General features: G+C 52.1%; 8 protein-coding genes across 8 annotated transcripts; 7 read left to right on the forward strand and 1 right to left on the reverse strand.

Annotated features, from left to right (window-relative positions):
• Window positions 1-742: 742 nt before the first annotated feature.
• On the forward strand, window positions 743-1,486 carry JN550_000763 (uncharacterized protein; the record flags this gene model as incomplete). Its single annotated transcript, XM_049319502.1, has 2 exons — window positions 743-922; window positions 989-1,486. The coding sequence occupies 2 exons, from the start codon at window positions 743-745 to the stop codon at window positions 1,484-1,486; spliced, it is 678 nt and encodes a 225-aa protein (XP_049176669.1).
• A 630-nt stretch (window positions 1,487-2,116) lies between these two features.
• JN550_000764 (uncharacterized protein) lies at window positions 2,117-3,877 on the forward strand (the record flags this gene model as incomplete). The annotated part of the gene is made up of 1 exon (XM_049319513.1): window positions 2,117-3,877. One exon carries the CDS (start codon window positions 2,117-2,119, stop codon window positions 3,875-3,877), a length of 1,761 nt encoding a protein of 586 aa, XP_049176670.1.
• Window positions 3,878-4,186: 309 nt separating this feature from the next.
• JN550_000765 (uncharacterized protein) lies at window positions 4,187-4,522 on the forward strand (the record flags this gene model as incomplete). Its single annotated transcript, XM_049319524.1, has 1 exon — window positions 4,187-4,522. One exon carries the CDS (start codon window positions 4,187-4,189, stop codon window positions 4,520-4,522), a length of 336 nt encoding a protein of 111 aa, XP_049176671.1.
• Window positions 4,523-5,223: 701 nt separating this feature from the next.
• JN550_000766 (uncharacterized protein) lies at window positions 5,224-7,708 on the reverse strand (the record flags this gene model as incomplete). Its single annotated transcript, XM_049319536.1, has 3 exons — window positions 5,224-7,243; window positions 7,307-7,573; window positions 7,692-7,708. 3 exons carry the CDS (start codon window positions 7,706-7,708, stop codon window positions 5,224-5,226), a joined length of 2,304 nt encoding a protein of 767 aa, XP_049176672.1.
• A 1,072-nt stretch (window positions 7,709-8,780) lies between these two features.
• JN550_000767 (uncharacterized protein) lies at window positions 8,781-10,012 on the forward strand (the record flags this gene model as incomplete). Its single annotated transcript, XM_049319547.1, has 2 exons — window positions 8,781-9,313; window positions 9,376-10,012. The coding sequence occupies 2 exons, from the start codon at window positions 8,781-8,783 to the stop codon at window positions 10,010-10,012; spliced, it is 1,170 nt and encodes a 389-aa protein (XP_049176673.1).
• A 766-nt stretch (window positions 10,013-10,778) lies between these two features.
• Window positions 10,779-13,196, forward strand: JN550_000768 (uncharacterized protein; the record flags this gene model as incomplete). The annotated part of the gene is made up of 4 exons (XM_049319558.1): window positions 10,779-11,585; window positions 11,645-11,893; window positions 11,949-12,948; window positions 13,009-13,196. The coding sequence occupies 4 exons, from the start codon at window positions 10,779-10,781 to the stop codon at window positions 13,194-13,196; spliced, it is 2,244 nt and encodes a 747-aa protein (XP_049176674.1).
• Window positions 13,197-14,161: 965 nt separating this feature from the next.
• Window positions 14,162-15,780, forward strand: JN550_000769 (uncharacterized protein; the record flags this gene model as incomplete). Its single annotated transcript, XM_049319569.1, has 3 exons — window positions 14,162-14,615; window positions 14,692-15,205; window positions 15,297-15,780. 3 exons carry the CDS (start codon window positions 14,162-14,164, stop codon window positions 15,778-15,780), a joined length of 1,452 nt encoding a protein of 483 aa, XP_049176675.1.
• Window positions 15,781-16,019: 239 nt separating this feature from the next.
• Window positions 16,020-16,615, forward strand: JN550_000770 (uncharacterized protein; the record flags this gene model as incomplete). Its single annotated transcript, XM_049319580.1, has 2 exons — window positions 16,020-16,121; window positions 16,184-16,615. The coding sequence occupies 2 exons, from the start codon at window positions 16,020-16,022 to the stop codon at window positions 16,613-16,615; spliced, it is 534 nt and encodes a 177-aa protein (XP_049176676.1).
• Window positions 16,616-17,352: the final 737 nt, after the last annotated feature.

Genomic DNA, 17,352 nt, shown 5'->3' on the forward strand with positions numbered 1-17,352 from the left:
GCCTCAGTGCAAGGGTGCCGACTCTGTAGTTATCCAACTCCTGCGTGCCGTCTGCAAGCTACGCTCAATAAGTGTGTCATCTGGGCTATGGCCATGTCGGCAGAGGACAGCATCCGTCCTCGGTCACCTTAAGCCAAAGCTCAAAAGCATCCTTGGCCTGAGGGAGCTAATGCGCGGGATAGCATACTGTCTGCGCCAATCACAGCACGCGTGGAAGCGACATCGTTCATGGGTCTTTTCAGCTTATGTACCAGCCGGCCGCGTTTAGCGTAACCAGCTTGCAGATCTTGACCCTCACCGCAACCCTGGCTTTCTCTAAGGCTGAGGACTTGACAGGGATTGCACTAGGAGGTGGTGGCTCGCGAGATTGCGTGACTCTGTATTAAGTGCTTTTGGAGGGTGCTGGTGCCTGCAAGACCGATGTCGCGGTGTTGGGCTGAAAGGTCGCCAAGGCCAGCTGCTTTTTTAGCATACATCACGAAGGCGCAGCAAGCCATATGCGCACTAGATTGTCGTTGACCATATGTAAGTCGGTCGAATTTGGTGGCTTTTAGTTTACATTCCTACGCGTGATTGACTGACTGCTAGTTGCATTTAAAGTCAGGCTGCTGCATTCCTTTTTGCTAGTTCTGATCTCCCGAATCCTCTGCCTTCTCCATCCCTCGCCCACTCCTGGTTCTGGGAAAAGTTTCATTATCGCCTGTCACTAAGAGCAAGAAGACTGTAACTCTCATTGTCAATCATGGCTGCGAGTGGACTCATGGCCGTTGGGCCTGCGCCAACACCCAAATGGCTCATCTTTATTAAGGGTGCCATCATAATTCTCTCCGTGATCGTCCTTGCGTTGGCTGCATACGCCTTGTCACTTTACGGCCGCTATACGTATTACTCTGGTGGTGCGCCTGGATATTTGATTTTCTTGGTTAGTCCTTGCTGCAAGCTCCTTACCCCATGATCACAGCACAGTCTTTTTTTAACGATTCAACAGGTCATCAAGACTTGGATCATCTACGGCCTCGACATTGCCTTCCAACTCAGGGTCCAACACTTGTATTACCGCATCGGGTTTCTGATTGCCTACATCCTGAGCATTATATTCTGGCTCTCCGGTTGGGCTTGGGCTGCTTCGTGGGCTTCTGTTGCCTCAGCTTATTCCTTTGGGTACAACGACACCTTTGGCGGTGTGATGGGTGGTTGCGCTGGCCTGGGTGCCATCATATGGATTCTCGCCATTGTCAACCTGGTGTTCTTTATCCTTGCTTCTGTTCGTGAGACCTCTTCAACGGGTAACGTTGAGCTTGGCCATGCTCAGAAGCAGGATCAACAGCCCTACACTGGTCAGCCTGCGCAGCCTCAACAACAACAGTATGCCGGCCAACCTCAGCAGCCATATGCCGCTCAGCCTGGACAGCCTCAACAACAGCAACCGGCCTACGGCCAACCTCAGCAGCAAGGTTACCCACAACAGAACTATGCCACACAGTAAAGCTAATGTCTTTTCATGTAATTGAAGCCATACACAACTAGTTTTTGATCTTGCGATGCGAGTCGACGAAGGAGACAAAGTCGTTGGTGCTGAAATTGAGCAAGGACGACGACGGTTGGTCTATGGAGACTCCTCAGAAAGCACGTAGGTGGAGGTTAGAAAATAATAAATTGCGGCTTGGATAATCTGAGCCTTCGTTGTAATTGAAGCCATGATGACCACAACTTGGTATTTCGGGATACATATCATCTGGCATGAATACGCAGCTGCAGTAGATGTGCCATGAGAAACTTGAAAAAGGTACTTGCGTATAATCTGGAATCCCATACTCATAGTTTCGTGCTTACGTTATGATAAACTAGCAATTGCCGGAGTGAACATAGCGGGCGGGTGGTGTCTGTCGGAGTAATCGACGAGCGCTAACGGAGAACGGGGAGTGCTCGGTGGGCAGCATTGCTGGGTAGCATCGGCGTAGTTCGGTGTAACGTCCAAGGACCTATAGAAAGGGATGGTCACGATGATTGCCGAATTAGTTCGTACATCTTTAAGACCAACCCCTCATCGTACACGTTCACTTCATCTTGAAGCTCTTCACACTCAAATCTTTCTCTCACAATAAACCCATAAATCATGTTAGTCTCGTCGCCGTCCAACGGCACCATCAAGCTCGCAGACTATGTCTTTGCTCGACTACACCAATTAGGGGTACGGTCCGTGTTTGGTGTTCCGGGAGACTATAACCTGAAGCTACTCGACTTTGTCGAGCCTTCAGGTCTTCACTGGGTGGGCAACTGCAACGAGTTGAACGCAGCGTATGCCGCAGATGCATACGCTAGACTCCACGGGATTAGCGCTCTCGTGACCACCTTCGGTGTTGGAGAGCTGTCCGCCGTAAACGGCATCGCGGGGGCATTCGCAGAGAAAGCACCCATTGTACACATTGTTGGGACGCCGTCGCGGACCATTCAGGAGAACCGGGTGTTTATGCACCATGCGTTCCCGGATGCCGACTACCGGCGGTTTGCCGAGATGCACTCGCACGTCACGGCGGCGCAGACCAACTTGACGGATCCTCGTCTGGCACCGAACCAGGTCGATTGGATCATAGAGCAAGCGTTGCTGCATCAGCGGCCGGTTTATCTCGAGATACCGGACGATATGGTGAACACGTTGGTTTCGTCTTCCAACTTGCATGATAGGCCCTCACTCCAGCTGCCGGATCCCCCCGAAATTGAGGCAGAAGCCAGCGGCGTCCAATGCCTTCTCGACAGAGTATACTCGGCCAAACGCCCGCTGATTCTTGTCGACGGGGAGAGCAGGTCGCTCGGCATCCTGGAAGAGATCGATCAACTGATAAAGGCAACGCAATGGCCCACCTGGACGACGGTATTCGGAAAGGGCCTTGTCAATGAGGAGCTGCCAAACGTCTACGGAGTTGATGCAGGCAAGTTTGGCGCCGATGAGGCATTTGCATACCACCAGTCAGCAGACCTCATACTCCACCTGGGGCCGCACCTTAGCGATACCAACACCAACATCTTTACTACTATCCCACCCAAGACCATTGCGATAGTATTATCGCAAAACACCCTAACTGCCGGAGCAAATATTTACCGGGACATATTACCTGCTCGCTTCTTACAGAGACTACTTAAAGAGCTAAAGTCAGATCGTCTCGTCAAAGTGGATGGGCCTCCAAACACCATCCAGGCGCAACCGGAAGTGGTCGACAGCGACCCCTTGGTTCAGAAGCATTTCTACAGCATAATCAACCCGATCTTACGCAAAGGCGATGTTGTTCTCGCAGAGACGGGGACAGCCTCTTATGGTGGCAGGACGATGAAGCTACCACCCGGTTCGCGGTTCTTCACCGCAGTGACATGGCTGTCGATTGGATACATGCTGCCAGCAACCCTGGGGGCGGCCCTCGCCCAGCGAGATATGCTGAAAACCAGCTTGGAAAAGGGGGCCCAAGAAGCCAACCAGAAACGCCGTGCGATTCTGTTCATGGGAGACGGAAGTCTCCAGATGACGGCACAAGAGCTCAGCATCATCATCCAGGAGAAGCTGAACGTGACCATTTTCGTCATCAACAACAACGGCTACACCATCGAGCGGGTCATCCACGGCCGCAAGCAAGCGTACAACGGCATCGCCAAGTGGGACCATGCCTTTGCGCTCCGGCTATTCGGCATGGACGAGGAGACCGCGAGCAAGAGCTTCTTCCGGGCCAAGACGTGGGGGGAGCTCAAAACTGTGTTGGCTTCGCCGGACCTGAAAGAGGGCGAAGGCGTTAAGGTTGTCGAGGTGTTCATGGGCCAGGAGGACTGCACGGGCCCATTGCTAGATCTTCTCCAGCGTCAGGTCGCCCAGGAAGGAACTGCGCCATGAAATACCCTGCCCATTATAGCTTCCTCTGAATAGACTTTGAATATGCGTTTTCTGAGAGCTGCCGGTGTAAATTTTGAACTGCCTTGAGAAACCAATCTGCTCCTGACGATTCTTGGCTAGTTTTTGTTGAACTATATCTACCTCTGAGAAGGTTTCGAACACATTCGAGAAGGAAAAGGCTTCGAAAGCCAGATGACTTGGACCGAATTCCTCTGTAGAGTGCTTATCGATTTGGTCAACTGGATAGGAACAACATTTTCTCAAGTCTCAACATAAATTCTGTATACGAAATCGGGATCGACGGCAACGATGAACTTCGCCCAGACGAAAGCCAAGCTGATTGACATGGTGCAGTGCTTCCTGGATATCGCCGCAACCCTCCTCATCTTTCTATGGATACCACTAGGCTTACTCAACGCACGCACCCTGTGCAGGACTCTGGTCACGGAGAAGTGCAGTTTCAAATGGGAAAGGCGGGTGCTCATCTTCCTTCTGTTCACCCTCGCCGGACCCCTGGGCCTCCTCGCCTGGACTTTCATGGAGGCCTACCAGATATGGAGGTCGTACCAGAACCGCGTTGCTACCCGCAGAGCGGTGGCCCAGCCGCCGCCTTCGTACAAGGACGCGTTGCTGGCGGGAGCTTGATCGACTTTGGAACAACTTCGGTATCCAGCACTGTGCGCGCGTCGTATTGTGTCAGAAAGACGGACATCATCACGTTTGCGTTCTCAACTACGACGCGATCATCGTTGTCGCGGGTTGGCGCGAAGGCGTGTCCCTGGAAACGTTGCGGGATATGGGTTTAAACTCTTTTCTTTCTGAATCCTAGGCTGCATCCTGTGCGGCCATATCGTATACGCCAGTTTGTGGGATGGTTGGTAGAAGAGGATACTGGGGCACCGTACTTGGGCTGTAGTTGTATAGGAAGGACCACAAGAGTTCTCCTGCTCTCAATAATTATCGAATATGACACATTCTTCAACCATCGTGGATACATTTTCACAGCGCATTTTCTATGCAGGCGGTGGTGTCGAAGTTGAAAGACATCAGATGTGGAGAGTGCGTCCTCGGAACGAAGCAAATAACTTTTCTCTATTTCGCCGAATGAGAGTTGATATCATCGCTGAACCCATGCAATGGTCTTTCATTACCATGTGCCATGTATGCCCTTTACCTTGTCGCTCCTATGCCATGCATGCGTTTTCAATTGAGTGGTATCTACAACACAAAGGTTTCAATAAATTTCCTGTACGCCACCTTCTGCGGGATTGGATCAAGGATGCCGTCGTGGAATGTTGATACATCATCAAAGACTTCGGTTATACATCGCTGGTGACTATACGTGGCTATCGTTCAGTGACAGTCCACCGCCTCTTCTGCGAGCTGAAATCTCTTAGACGCTCGGCCTCATCAGGTGGTCGAGGGGTACCCCAAAGGCCAGACCCAGACGAGAAGCTCGGAATCGCATCCACATCGAAGCTATCGTGCTCTTCACTGTGCACTCGGGAAAGCTGTCCGTCTTTCTCCTCTGACACCTCCGCAACAGTCTCAGGCGGCTTCTGGGACTGCTGTTCGTGGCCGAAGTCTAGTGTCATGGGCAAGTCCGGGTCTCCAACTGGATCCTGGGCCTGTTGCTTCGGGGTCCATAGGCTGGCCGAGTTCTTCCGAGCTGAGGTACCGAAGCTGGTCACTCCACTGCCAACGGTGATCCCCCCTTTCACACCTCCGCTCGAGATGAGCGACGGAGATCTCAATGTCGAGGCAGTACCGCCCGAACTTCGTCTGAGACTACCCAAAGAGGCGTTCACTGAGTTGCTGCGATGGTCCCTAGGTTGACCGTAGTGAGCACCAAAATTGATGTCCTTAAGAGCCGAACTGAAGTGACCTGAGGCTCGGCCCCTCGTGTGGCTGCTCACGCTGGACGATCTACTAACCGACGCGGAGCCCCCGGACAGGTGTTCGGTATTGGCGAACATTGCAAGCTCGTAGAGCTCCGGAACTGTTGGCTTTATCCTAGTGAGTGCATCTTCTAGAGACGACACAGCCCGTTCACCTATAGCACTGTCGCCATGTTTCGAGATGGGCCGTCGTCTTGCCACCGTCAAGGATGCCATGGGCACATCTGCGAGCACCGGCTGATTTGTGATGCCACCAACCAGAGCATTACAACCGGCACCGTGAGAGACGAGGATGACAACATTCTCGATCTCGGTGTCGTCATGGACAGCATCTTCTCTAGCACCATCTGCACCATCTGCGCCATTCTCTGCACCTTTGGACGTTGTAGGCAGTTTAGTGACCATTTGCCCGGGATGATCAGCGGTCGAATACCACTCGATCAGCCGTGTCAACCCTTTTCGGAAACGTTGGTGCATGGCGGCCCATTCTTCAGGCAAAACGCCCCCATCGCCCCAGAACAATGGGTCGCGCGTTGAATCCCACTGATAGTCAATGTCGACGCACGCATCTCGTGCGTGTGCGACATAACCAATTGGAATCGGCTCAGAAGGCGAAATTGCGTACGCCGGAACCGGAGCAGTGTATCCTATAGGTAAGGCCGGTTCAGAGAGAGACATATTTCGAACTCCCTTGTTGTCTGACCCTGTGTTGACCGTGTTCCCAAGAAGAGATTCGCCTATCTTGGGAAGGCTGTCCAAGGCAGAACTCTGGGTCTGAGTCGGCGAACTCCAAAGCTGACTAGGCGTGCTGAGTGTGTTTCGAGCGGGGGAGTGGGAGTGGGAGTGGGAGTAGCTGATATGCATCTCCTTCCGAAAAAGTTCGGCCTTTGCTGTCGCGAGCATGAGGGCTGATTCTGGAGGTGGAGTAATGTGTTCGAAGTAATCGGGGGAGGCCCATTCTCCCAGGAAGGCGTCAAGGCGCAGTATGCTCTTCTGGATATAGCTGGAATCTTGCGGAGTGGTTATAGCAGGCACATCTGTCGTAATCGTCGGCCGGGTCGGTGTCGGGGCCGGGTTCGAGAACGAAGAGACCTGGCTCACCCGTGCGGTTTGCGTTCGAGAGACATGGCTGCCGTTTGGGATACTTGAAGGCGAAGGGTTGGAGGCCAGACCGGCGCTTATTGCCACAGACGTCTGTATGCAGCGGAGGAATGGCGAGCTATGCAGTATCACATTGTAACGGCGCTTTTTCCTGGGCGGCGACCCTTCGTGATGGGGTCCGTCAGCAGCAGCAGCGGCGACTGCACGGGCGGCTTCATCCTGCTCCTCTCTCTCCTGCAGGATGGAAGCGATGCGAGCACCCAGGCCTTTGCACTGTAGCCATCCACCGTAGGTCAAGGGAGGGTCGTAAGGTGTCGGGGAGGTAAGATGCCATTGCTTGTCGGCGGCGTCAAGGCGGTTACCATGCCTATTGCACGTTAGCTGGGGTCCTGTTGGACGAGCGAGGACTGACGCTACTGCGGGGACGTACCGCACGACGAATACATAAGCCGGAGGCTTGCCCATGGTTCTCACGGACGGGTTTCCCGATGCTGCAAAGTCTTCTGAGGTCTTGTTCACGGCAAACCACGGTGCGGGCTGGCCAGAACTCTTTGTAGGCCACCGAGGACCATTCCTCGAGGGAACAAGGGTAGGTCCCGGGGGCGACCTCGGGCCCTTAAAATGAGATGGCACGCGGTCAGGTTTGTTCCGGTCTCGTGACGGCTGAGCCGAAGCTTTCTCATTTCCACCCCATGGTCTAGAGCGGGCAAAAGTCTTCAAACGCTGAGAGAGAAGAAAGAGTCACACGTGGGAGCAGAAATATGCTTCAGTGTGGAGCCAGCGATCACCGTTTGCACATTGAAACAAGCACGCACGAACTATCACCGAGCATGTCGGAGGCGGGGCAGCGTTGCACTGGCAGGGAGAGCTCGCCGCGCCCATGATTGAATCATGCTGCACTAGGGCGTCATACCTTTTCCTGCCCTTGCAAACCGCGCCCCAGGGGCCCGGCTAGAGGAAGACCCTGGAAAAGACCCTTTGGCTCCGTGAATCGTCATGGATAGCTTGCCTCGACCTTGGGCCACCGGTCAAAGGAGAGAGACATTTTACGCGTCCTTCTGCGTCCGCGCCCGCAAAGCATGTGACGGCTTTTTCTGCTTAAGTAAGCAACCACAAATGCAAAGACTCTTTCTTCCTTTCTACTACTTTGGCTACTTCCTGCTCGACGAAGCACGTCGTGGCCACCAACAAGTCTCCGTCTCCGTCTCCGAGGAGGCAGAAGACAAACCTACAGGTAGGTCCTCAAGACAGAACAGAACGGAACGCCATTAGCAACAGGCTGCTACTTCTAGGCGGGAATGTGCCCGAGCCGACAGTCGCGTCGACAAGAGCAACACGGCGGGATTCTGATCAGCCCACATTTTAACCACTTCATCTGATAAACTCTCGCACACGCATGCAGTAGACCCGTAGCAAAAATTGACTCGAGTTAGAGGTACTGGCAAGGTCTGGGAGTATCTGCTTGCCATCGCAGTTTGCCCAATATGCCTAGGTAACTCCCTATAGCAACCGGCAGAGAACAATTAGATATATGAGCCGGGCAGAGCCTCGATAATACTATGGACGGATATTGCAGACCGGCACATCTGATAAAAGCTCAGCTGAATGCGACAGTAGCTCCAGCACCGTAGGTTGCCTACCGATGCAGAGTAGTGGGGGAGGGGTTCTGGAAGAGGGTCTTTCGGCGCTAGAGACAAAGAAGCTAAGCCGGCGTCGGTGAGCCGCACTGACCGAGCATCCCAGCAACCTGGCCCTTGGACGCCTGTCGCGAAAGGGAGTCCCGACGGGAGAGTCCCTGACAAATCATCCACGGGCGCAGTTGAGTGAGCAATTCCAGGGGCGTCATCGCTTCTCCGTCCTCTCTCCCCAAATGACTTTTGAGACCCGAACAACCGAACGCTAAGATGAAGCTGTCGGGTATGTTCCAATTGCCAGTGCTGCTGGCCGCGAGCCTGCTGGCCACCGTCTCCGCAGAGCATACCAACAACTGGGCCGTCCTGGTCGGGACGTCGCGGTTCTGGTTCAACTATCGCCATCTCTCCAATGTCCTCTCCATGTACCGCACCGTCAAGCGCCTGGGCATCCCCGACTCCCAGATCATTCTGATGCTGCCCGACGACATGGCCTGCAACCCGCGCAACGCATTCCCCGGCACCGTCTATAGTAATGCGGACCGGGCCGTCGACTTATACGGCGACAACATCGAGGTCGACTACCGGGGCTACGAGGTCACCGTCGAGAACTTCATCCGCCTGCTGACCGACCGGGTGGGAGATGAAATGCCCAGGAGCAAGCGGCTGTTAACGGACGACCGAAGCAATATCTTTGTCTACATGACGGGCCATGGCGGCAACGAGTTTCTCAAGTTCCAAGATGCCGAGGAGCTTGGAGCATTTGATCTGGCTGATGCCTTTGAGGAGATGTGGGAGAAGAGGAGGTGCGTATATCATGCGATGTCTGCAACCCACTTTCCAGTGCTAATCGAGCTATCTACCGCAGGTACCACGAGATCCTCTTCATGATTGACACGTGTCAAGCCAACACCATGTATACCAAGATCTACTCTCCGAACATTATTGCGACGGGATCGTCCGAGCTTGACCAGTCTTCTTACTCACACCACGCCGACAACGATGTCGGCGTAGCCGTTATCGATCGCTACACTTACTACAACCTGGAGTTCCTCGAATCCGAAGTCAAGGACTTGAGCAGCAAGAAGACGGTGGGAGAGCTGTTCGACAGCTATAGCTATGAGAAGATTCATTCCCACGCAGGCGTGCGATATGATCTTTTCCGCGGTGGAGCTGATGCAGCCCGCAGCCGGTTGCTGACGGACTTCTTCGGCAACGTCCAGAATGTCGAGGTTGACGGAGCAAAGAACGCCACCGTTGATGACGAGATGCTGGCGCTTAGTAGGACGATTGCACAGCTCAAGCAGATTGCGGAAGAGGAGGAGGCCGCCTCCAAGAACGCCAGCGAGGGGCCCAAGCCCGAGAGCAAATCATATAAAAACCTCCCATCGGCGAAGCCTCTGAACGACGACAACTGGTGGGTGAAGAAGCTGGTTGGTGTTACTGCTTTGGCTGGATGTACGGGCTTGTGGGCTCTCAGCTCGTACCTGGAGTCTTCAGCGTGAAGTCTGCTGTAATTATAGAAAATTAATTGACGAAGATATGAATTAGCGCAATGTGTCGGCGATATGCCACCCACAGAGGTTATATCCGAAGGAACTGTTTTACCCTTATGCCCCGTCTACAAAGCATTCTATTCCAACTCGCCATGGCGAACCATATGCATCATGTCTAGACTACACTCCAAGCCCGAGCTGAGGGAGCTGGCCTTGGCATCCATCACTGGGACCGAAATTCCAATCATGCGCTCAGGAAAGTACTAAACAGTCTTAAGCTCAAATTCAGACAGGATTTGTATGCATTTGCTTTGAACGTGGTGAGCGAGACACTGATGCCATTATGAAGCATGGATTGAGGCGGCAGCTGCCGCGGGCTGCCGCCAACTGTTCGCTGCTTCGCGCACTTCGTTTGCCAATTGTGAATCCAGTCGTCGATGGTTCGTTCACATTTCCCTGAGAGGACTGATGGACTATTTTTGAGTGGTGGTTGGTTCAAGAACCTCGAGATCTTTTAAGATGAATACTAACGTGCGTGCAGCGGAGTTCATCGGGTAAATGCGACAACTTAGTGGAATCCCAGGCTGTGCATTTCTACGACCAAAGAGATTGTCTATGCTGCAATGGCGATGCCGAAATAGCATCGATGATACCGCTATGAGGAGCCGCTTCAAAGAAGAATTTTCTCATCCCACTTCCCGTGAACGAGGGATATCTTGACCGGTGTACAATACTGCGCATCGTATTGTTCAAAGCTTAGGTGATCATCGTCGAGATGGCGTCTGAAGATGGAGGGGGCATTTTGCCGCTGGAGACTCTGAGCCTCCGCGCAGTCCCTCTGACGACCCATAACATTGCTTGGTCCCCCGACGCCGAACTCGCAATCGCGTCCGACGACTGTGTCTATCTTTACCTGCCCGAGTTTCCCTCAAAGGGGACATCGGCGACGCCAAACTCACTCGCGGATCTGGACACCCGGCGGCAATATCATGAGATTGGACTTCGTTTCCCGGTTGTCGAGCTGCGGAGACCCGTGCTCAATCGACCATTGTTCGATGAAGTCAAACAAGAATTCCCAGACTTCGAACCCGACTTTGGATCCGGACAGAGCGTGGTGGCCAATGTTGGGAACTCCCTGAACCATGTGGTCGCCATCGAATGGTCCCCTGGTGGGCTAGGGAGGATGAAGAGATCCGTCCTAGGCGTACTTACCGGCAGTGGCGCTCTGACCATCTACTGCGAGGGAATATCCAGCGTTGTAGGTGGTGTGAAAATCAAGGGTCGAAATATTCGGACGATTGGATCTTGGGTCGCCCCTTGGAGCGTCGGAGGCAACATGCTACTTCCACGGGCCAAGGGCCACGATTCTCCATACTCGAGGGAGTATGTGACTTCCTTCTCATGGGCGAGAGACCTCGATAGAAACGGTTCATTGCTGGCTTATATGAATGATGAGGACGAGATCGCCATCCTGGTCGTGCAATCGAAACATGCATCTTCGGGCGAAGACAACGATTCAGGCAAATGGAGAGTAGAAGAAGTAGCCAGGTTCAGTGGAGAAGGGCCCCATGGCAAAGGCGATGTAGGTACCACCCGATCCACCCGAGCCATTTGATATTTTAAGTCGCTTACATCCTTCAGCCATCGGATCCAGACTACTCGCCAACTGGCTCTTCCTTCGCTTTGAAATGGAGTCCCTGGCTGCAGCGTCCTGGCTCTCGAACTGCGATTCTTTCGTATGTCACCAGGAATCACGTCGGATTCCGGCAGGTTACTATCAAAGGAGGCTGGTACGATATGAAAACACCGGAGATAGAAGTACAGCCTGTAGATTGCACGGGTATCTGCTTGCATCTTGCCCCGGATGCATTCGTTGTCTGGGAAGACTTGGTAATTTTACAATGATCCTTATGGAGACGTGATAGCCAAGACTAATATTGAGTAGATATGGACGAAGGGTTCATCCAAAGAGTGCCGAGGCATCATCGCTACCCCCTTCGCAGTCGAGTCCTTCAACGTTGGATTTGATACCACTGCCGCACCTGAGACTACTGCAAAACACTCGACACTTGACTGCAATAGCACCTATCCGCCACAAGAGATGGCTGATCAGAACTTTAACCCGATCACTGGTCTGGTTATTCACCCACCTGATATCTCGAAGACCACAGACAGTCCCTACTTCTCACTTACCCGCTTATCTGCCACACCCACCAACACGGATTGGTATCAGACGAATCTTCCTCTGCCTCCAAACCCCGAGGATACTTCTGCAAAGCCCCAGCTGATCTTCCAGATATCGGAAATTCTTGAAGCCACGCAGCCCTTTTCGTTAGCATATCGCCATCACAACCAGGGCGGCTCAGCAGCGTCCGGATCCGATGCTGAAGGGAGTGAAGACGAAGAGAACGAAGAAGAAGAAGAAGACCCAGAAGATGAAGATGACGAAGATTTCGACTATGATTCCGAGGAAGAAGGAGAGGAGGGTAATGCCACACTTGTTCAGGAGCTGAATGATCCATTGGATGGAATGGAAAAGGTTCACGTGAATCGCATCCGCATTTGGGGCATGTCCTCAACCCCGGGAGGGGGAGTCACTGCTATATTCATCACAGTCAATAATGCTATCAAACCCGAGCGCCACACATTTGCCGGCTTGAGATGTAAGGTTCTCTTTGGCCGAAGCACAAACATCGTCGACGAGGCGTTCCTCTCTACCCGGAAGCTGTCAACCGAAGCTCGCGCTTTCGAATGGATGTATGGCGGTGGCCCGCGTGTGCCTGGCGTTGCTCAGCCGAACGAGGTGCCCGCTGAGGCCAGCTCAAAACACCAGAAGCTAAGGGACACGCTGCGGCCTGTCGCCGAAAAGCAGGTTTGCGTATTTTGCGGTGCGGCGCTGACAGTTCTCGGCAACGTTTCGAAATGTACAAAGGGTCACGTATTCGGTGAGCAAGACGGTTCACACATCCCAGTAAAATTACACGGTAACTAATCACACACAACAGAGAATTGTGCTGCAAGCGGTCTGCCCATACTGGCTCCAGGGGTTTCAAACACCTGCGGTATTTGTGGCTCCAAGTGTCTCAAGCCGGACGATCTTGTAGCCATGGCTGGTGACACTGCTGCATCTGCAGCAAGACAGATTTCGAGTGAGCTGTGCGGAGGGTGTGGAGGCAAGTTCTTGAGCCAATAGGTGGCAGGTTGGGGCTGAGTTGTAATGATGATAGCCGCTCAGGAGTTGCACATACTTCAGAAAAAGAATGAAGTCAATTAGAAAGATTTACTCTGCCTCGTGCAATATATTGTCAGATTTTGACTGTAACAAGTCTACTGTCAACTGAAGCAGCAATAGAAAGGCAGACTTAGCTATACTGGGACTACGTTGTTGCCCTCCGGAATAGAAGGGAAGGAATATGCAAAATTCAAACCCAACTTCGTTCTATAGTGAAAATACAGCCTCCTCCCAGCAACGCATGTACTTCCTTAAAGCCTCAGAACTCAATGGCTGGCCCTACAGCAGCTGGCGTCATGCAATGCTCGCAGTTCTAGTGGTATCCTGGAGAAGTCCTCCACATGCTGCGAATGAAGTTATCATCGTGGAAGTCGACCAGCACGGCCGCAGGGTTGTCAAGCTCAGCGGCGGGTAACTGACGCACTACTAGGCAGTACCATTCAGTCGAAGCAACGAATTCTGTAGACTCAGCACCAAAGTCTCCATTGCGAAGTGGAATCGGGGTATTTGTTGGCTCTCAAGATATTAAGCGTTCATTTTGGGTGATCCCAGTGTAGCCAATCGGCGTATGCTAAAGCGGCTGGGAATCGTCTCCACGCCTGCGCCGCAGGCTCGCAGTTTGTGTTCTCATGTCGCGGACAGTGCTATGGAAATGAAAATATGAGATGTTCGCCGACATGCATGCATCCTCCCCCTTACATGTGTCAAGGAAATTATTCATGGAAGCCAACCACCCCCATGCTTTGTCTTCCAGCCTTCCAGTCCAATCTCATCCACCGCATTCGACATCACCACCACCTACTGTCGCACTCCTATGCCATAGAGGTAGAGCTCCGACATAAGACGGCTAGGGATTTCCGGCAGCGTTGTGCTCTGTGCCATCACTAGGACAATATCTTCTTGTTCAACCCACAATCGCGGCAATCATGGACGTGAACGACGTTATTGAGACTTTGAAGCTAGCCTTTCCAAATGCGCAGTTGGTACTTCCCAACACTACTGCGTTCACCGCTCTCAACACATCGTATCTTTCCAGCGCACAGGCCGACCTTCAGCCAAGAGCGATCTTCTTACCCAGAGATAGGGATGATGTCGTCAAGTTTATACGCGTCGTCAAGCCCTATGCACTGCAGGGCGGCGTGAACTTGGCTGTGCGAGGAGCGGGTCAGCAGCCTGCGCTTGGATGCAACAACGTAGACAATGGCATCACTGTCGACTTGCGCAACCTGACCGGTATCCATCTCAAAGATGATGATGCAATTGTTTCAATCGGGGCAGGTGAGCGCTGGGGCGAGGTCTATTCTAAACTTCAGGAGAAAGGACTCGCCGTCACCGGTAGTCGCTCCAGTATGGGTGGCATTGGCGGGCTCTGTCTCTCTGGTAAGGATTCACAATATGCCTTCTTCCCCTTTACTTGTCAAATGCCGTGCCAGGTCCCTTGATTAAGCCTTATTAGGTGGCCTCTCCTTCTTCTCCACTCGAGAAGGGTTTATCACGGATAACGTAACAAATTTCGAGGTTGTGTTAGCATCTGGAGAAGTTATCAACGCTAATGCAAAGGAGAACACGGATCTGTTTGGCTCTCTCCGCGGTGGAGGGAATAACTTCGCTATCGTTACCAGGTACGACATGAGGACGTTTAAGCAGGGCAAGTTCTGGGGCGGTACCGTCTTCTACTTTCCCAACAGTTTCCCAAGCCAGGTGGAAGCCTATGTCAAGGAGCTCAAAGATTCGGAAGCGACCGACGAGACACACATCATGATTGGTGCCGGTTATAGTGCCGCATTCGCTCAGATCAGCGAAGTTATGTGTATGAACCAAGTGTATTATACCAAGGAAGTTGAAAACCCGCCAATCCTTGACCCTTACATTAGCATGCAGCCTCAGCTCGATCAGATGAGATCAGTTCGTATGCTGGATCTTGTGGACGCAGCAAAAGAACAGGCCGGCCATGGATCCTCGACCTCTAGGTGAGACAGTCGCGAATCTTATGCTATGCCCTGTATTATTTCTTCTTTCGCTTTTAAGCCTTGGGGACTAACTCATCAATTCTTCACATAGAATTTCTTACATCAACACTACCGTCAAGGCCGACGTTCACACATTGATGGCAGCATATGAAACCTATGTGAATGCACTCGGACCTCTTAAAGTCATCGAAGGCCTCACCACATCGTTCACACTCCAAGCCTATCCCAAGTCTCTCCTAGACAAGACAGCGTCTGCAGGCGGAAACTCGTTGGGGATCGATCCATTGGACGGACCACTCATGTCGATCTTGATATTGTCCTTCTGGCAGAACAAAGAAGACGACGAAAAGATACATTCGACATTCAAGGGTGTTATCGAAGCTGTTGACCAGGATGCAGCGGCGAGGGGGACAGCAGTCCCGTACAAGTACATGAATTACGCCGCGCCTTTCCAGAACCCTATTGATACATATGGCGAGGGGAATAAGGCCAAGCTACAGGAAACCAGTACGAAGTATGATCCTGAGGGTCTATTCCAGAAATGTGTTTTAGGAGGCTGGAAATTGTTCGACTGAAAGTGGACATAAGCTTGTTGAGTAGAAATGGCCTAATCTTCTTCACATTTAGAACTATGGCTTTAGCTTGGATAATCTACTCAGATCGATCTTCCCAAGTATTTTCCAACCAGTCCCATCGATGAGCGGGGTGTAGGGCAATCTAGTAGCAGTAGCCCAACTTTGGCTAAGCAAGATAAGCCACTATCTCGAAGTAGTCACCATCGGGGGAGGGGGGTCTCAGTGACCTGATGCTCTTCATGCCCCAGCTTACTGAGAAGCATCTCGAAGCCCAGGATCACGCCCAAGATATTAACGTAGGATTCAGTAAGCCTTCGGTTATGGGGGCCGGTCTACAAATGGTATGTTCCCATCGCCAGGTCCAATGCGTCCTTGCATTTACATCTCTGACACTCACCTTCAGCCCATCGTCGCAACCCAGAACTCTATCACACCAGCTGAAATTGCTTCGGCTATGTCATTCCTTGTTACCTTGCAATTACTTGGGCCTGCAATATTCCTGACACTGTTCAACATTGTCTTCGTTGAGGGGCTGACATCGCAACTTGCTGTATATGCGCCAGATGTCGATGCTTCTTCGGTCATCGCTTTAGGTGCTACTCGTTCCCGCCAGGTAGTACCTAGCGAAGACCTGCGCAGTGTTCTAGTCGCGTATTCCAACAGTTTAGACAACGTCTTTGCATTTGTTGCTGCTGCCGGGGCCATGGCCTTTGTCACTGCATTGGGTATTGGCTGGAAAGATATTCGCAGACAGAAAGATTCTGGGGCAGACCATCCCCCAGTTGGTGAAATTAAGGAGGATGAAGAGGCAAAACAAGTGTCCAAAGCCTTTTAACAGAACTGTCCACTGAGCACGTTAGTACTAAAACAAAAGCTGCCACCCTATTTGCTCGGCAAAGCTCTGTAAAGCAAAGACAAAAAACCAAATCAATATGGCTGGTTGCTATGAAACTCTGAAGCACATGAGTGGGCTTGTTTATCCATTGGGTTTGGGTATCGGTACAATCTTATCCTGATAGTTTCTGGAATACGTTCCTCCACATCGATTGTAAAGCTGTCCTCGAGTCGTATCTGCACTCCAGCATATGACTATAGCGAATCATTCTAGAGGGTACTTCAATGATGTTTACACCTAAGAAGCATTCTTCATGTAGCACATGTGAGCAATGCCTCTTGTCCGCTGTGCTTCGGTCTGTGGGAGCATGGTGAGCTCGGGCTAGTGAGACGTGGTATAGAATTGTGGCTGAGAAATTGTGGCTGTACTTTTTCGCGCTTTATTTATTTAATTTCCCTCTTTTCCGTAGAATTTAATACACCATCGCACTTTTTGCCTTCAATTTACGACTATTCGGTTTGGCGACCGTCGATTTATACGTCTATTTTAACCACTCGAACAATGTACGTTCGATTCATCGACACTGACGAGGAGAACTGCGTTGGCTGAGGTTGTGTTACTTGGGGAATATGGCCCAGGAGCACCACTCCAGTTCAATGGTGACGAAAGCGATGTCCAGAAATAGAGCTAGATCTAAATTGAGTTTTATGGGACCTTTGAGGCCGGATACTGCGCTG

This window comes from Neoarthrinium moseri (assembly GCF_022829205.1).
Source record: "Neoarthrinium moseri strain CBS 164.80 chromosome Unknown scaffold2_Wmoseri_CBS_16480, whole genome shotgun sequence".
Lineage (NCBI taxonomy): Eukaryota > Fungi > Ascomycota > Sordariomycetes > Amphisphaeriales > Apiosporaceae > Neoarthrinium > Neoarthrinium moseri.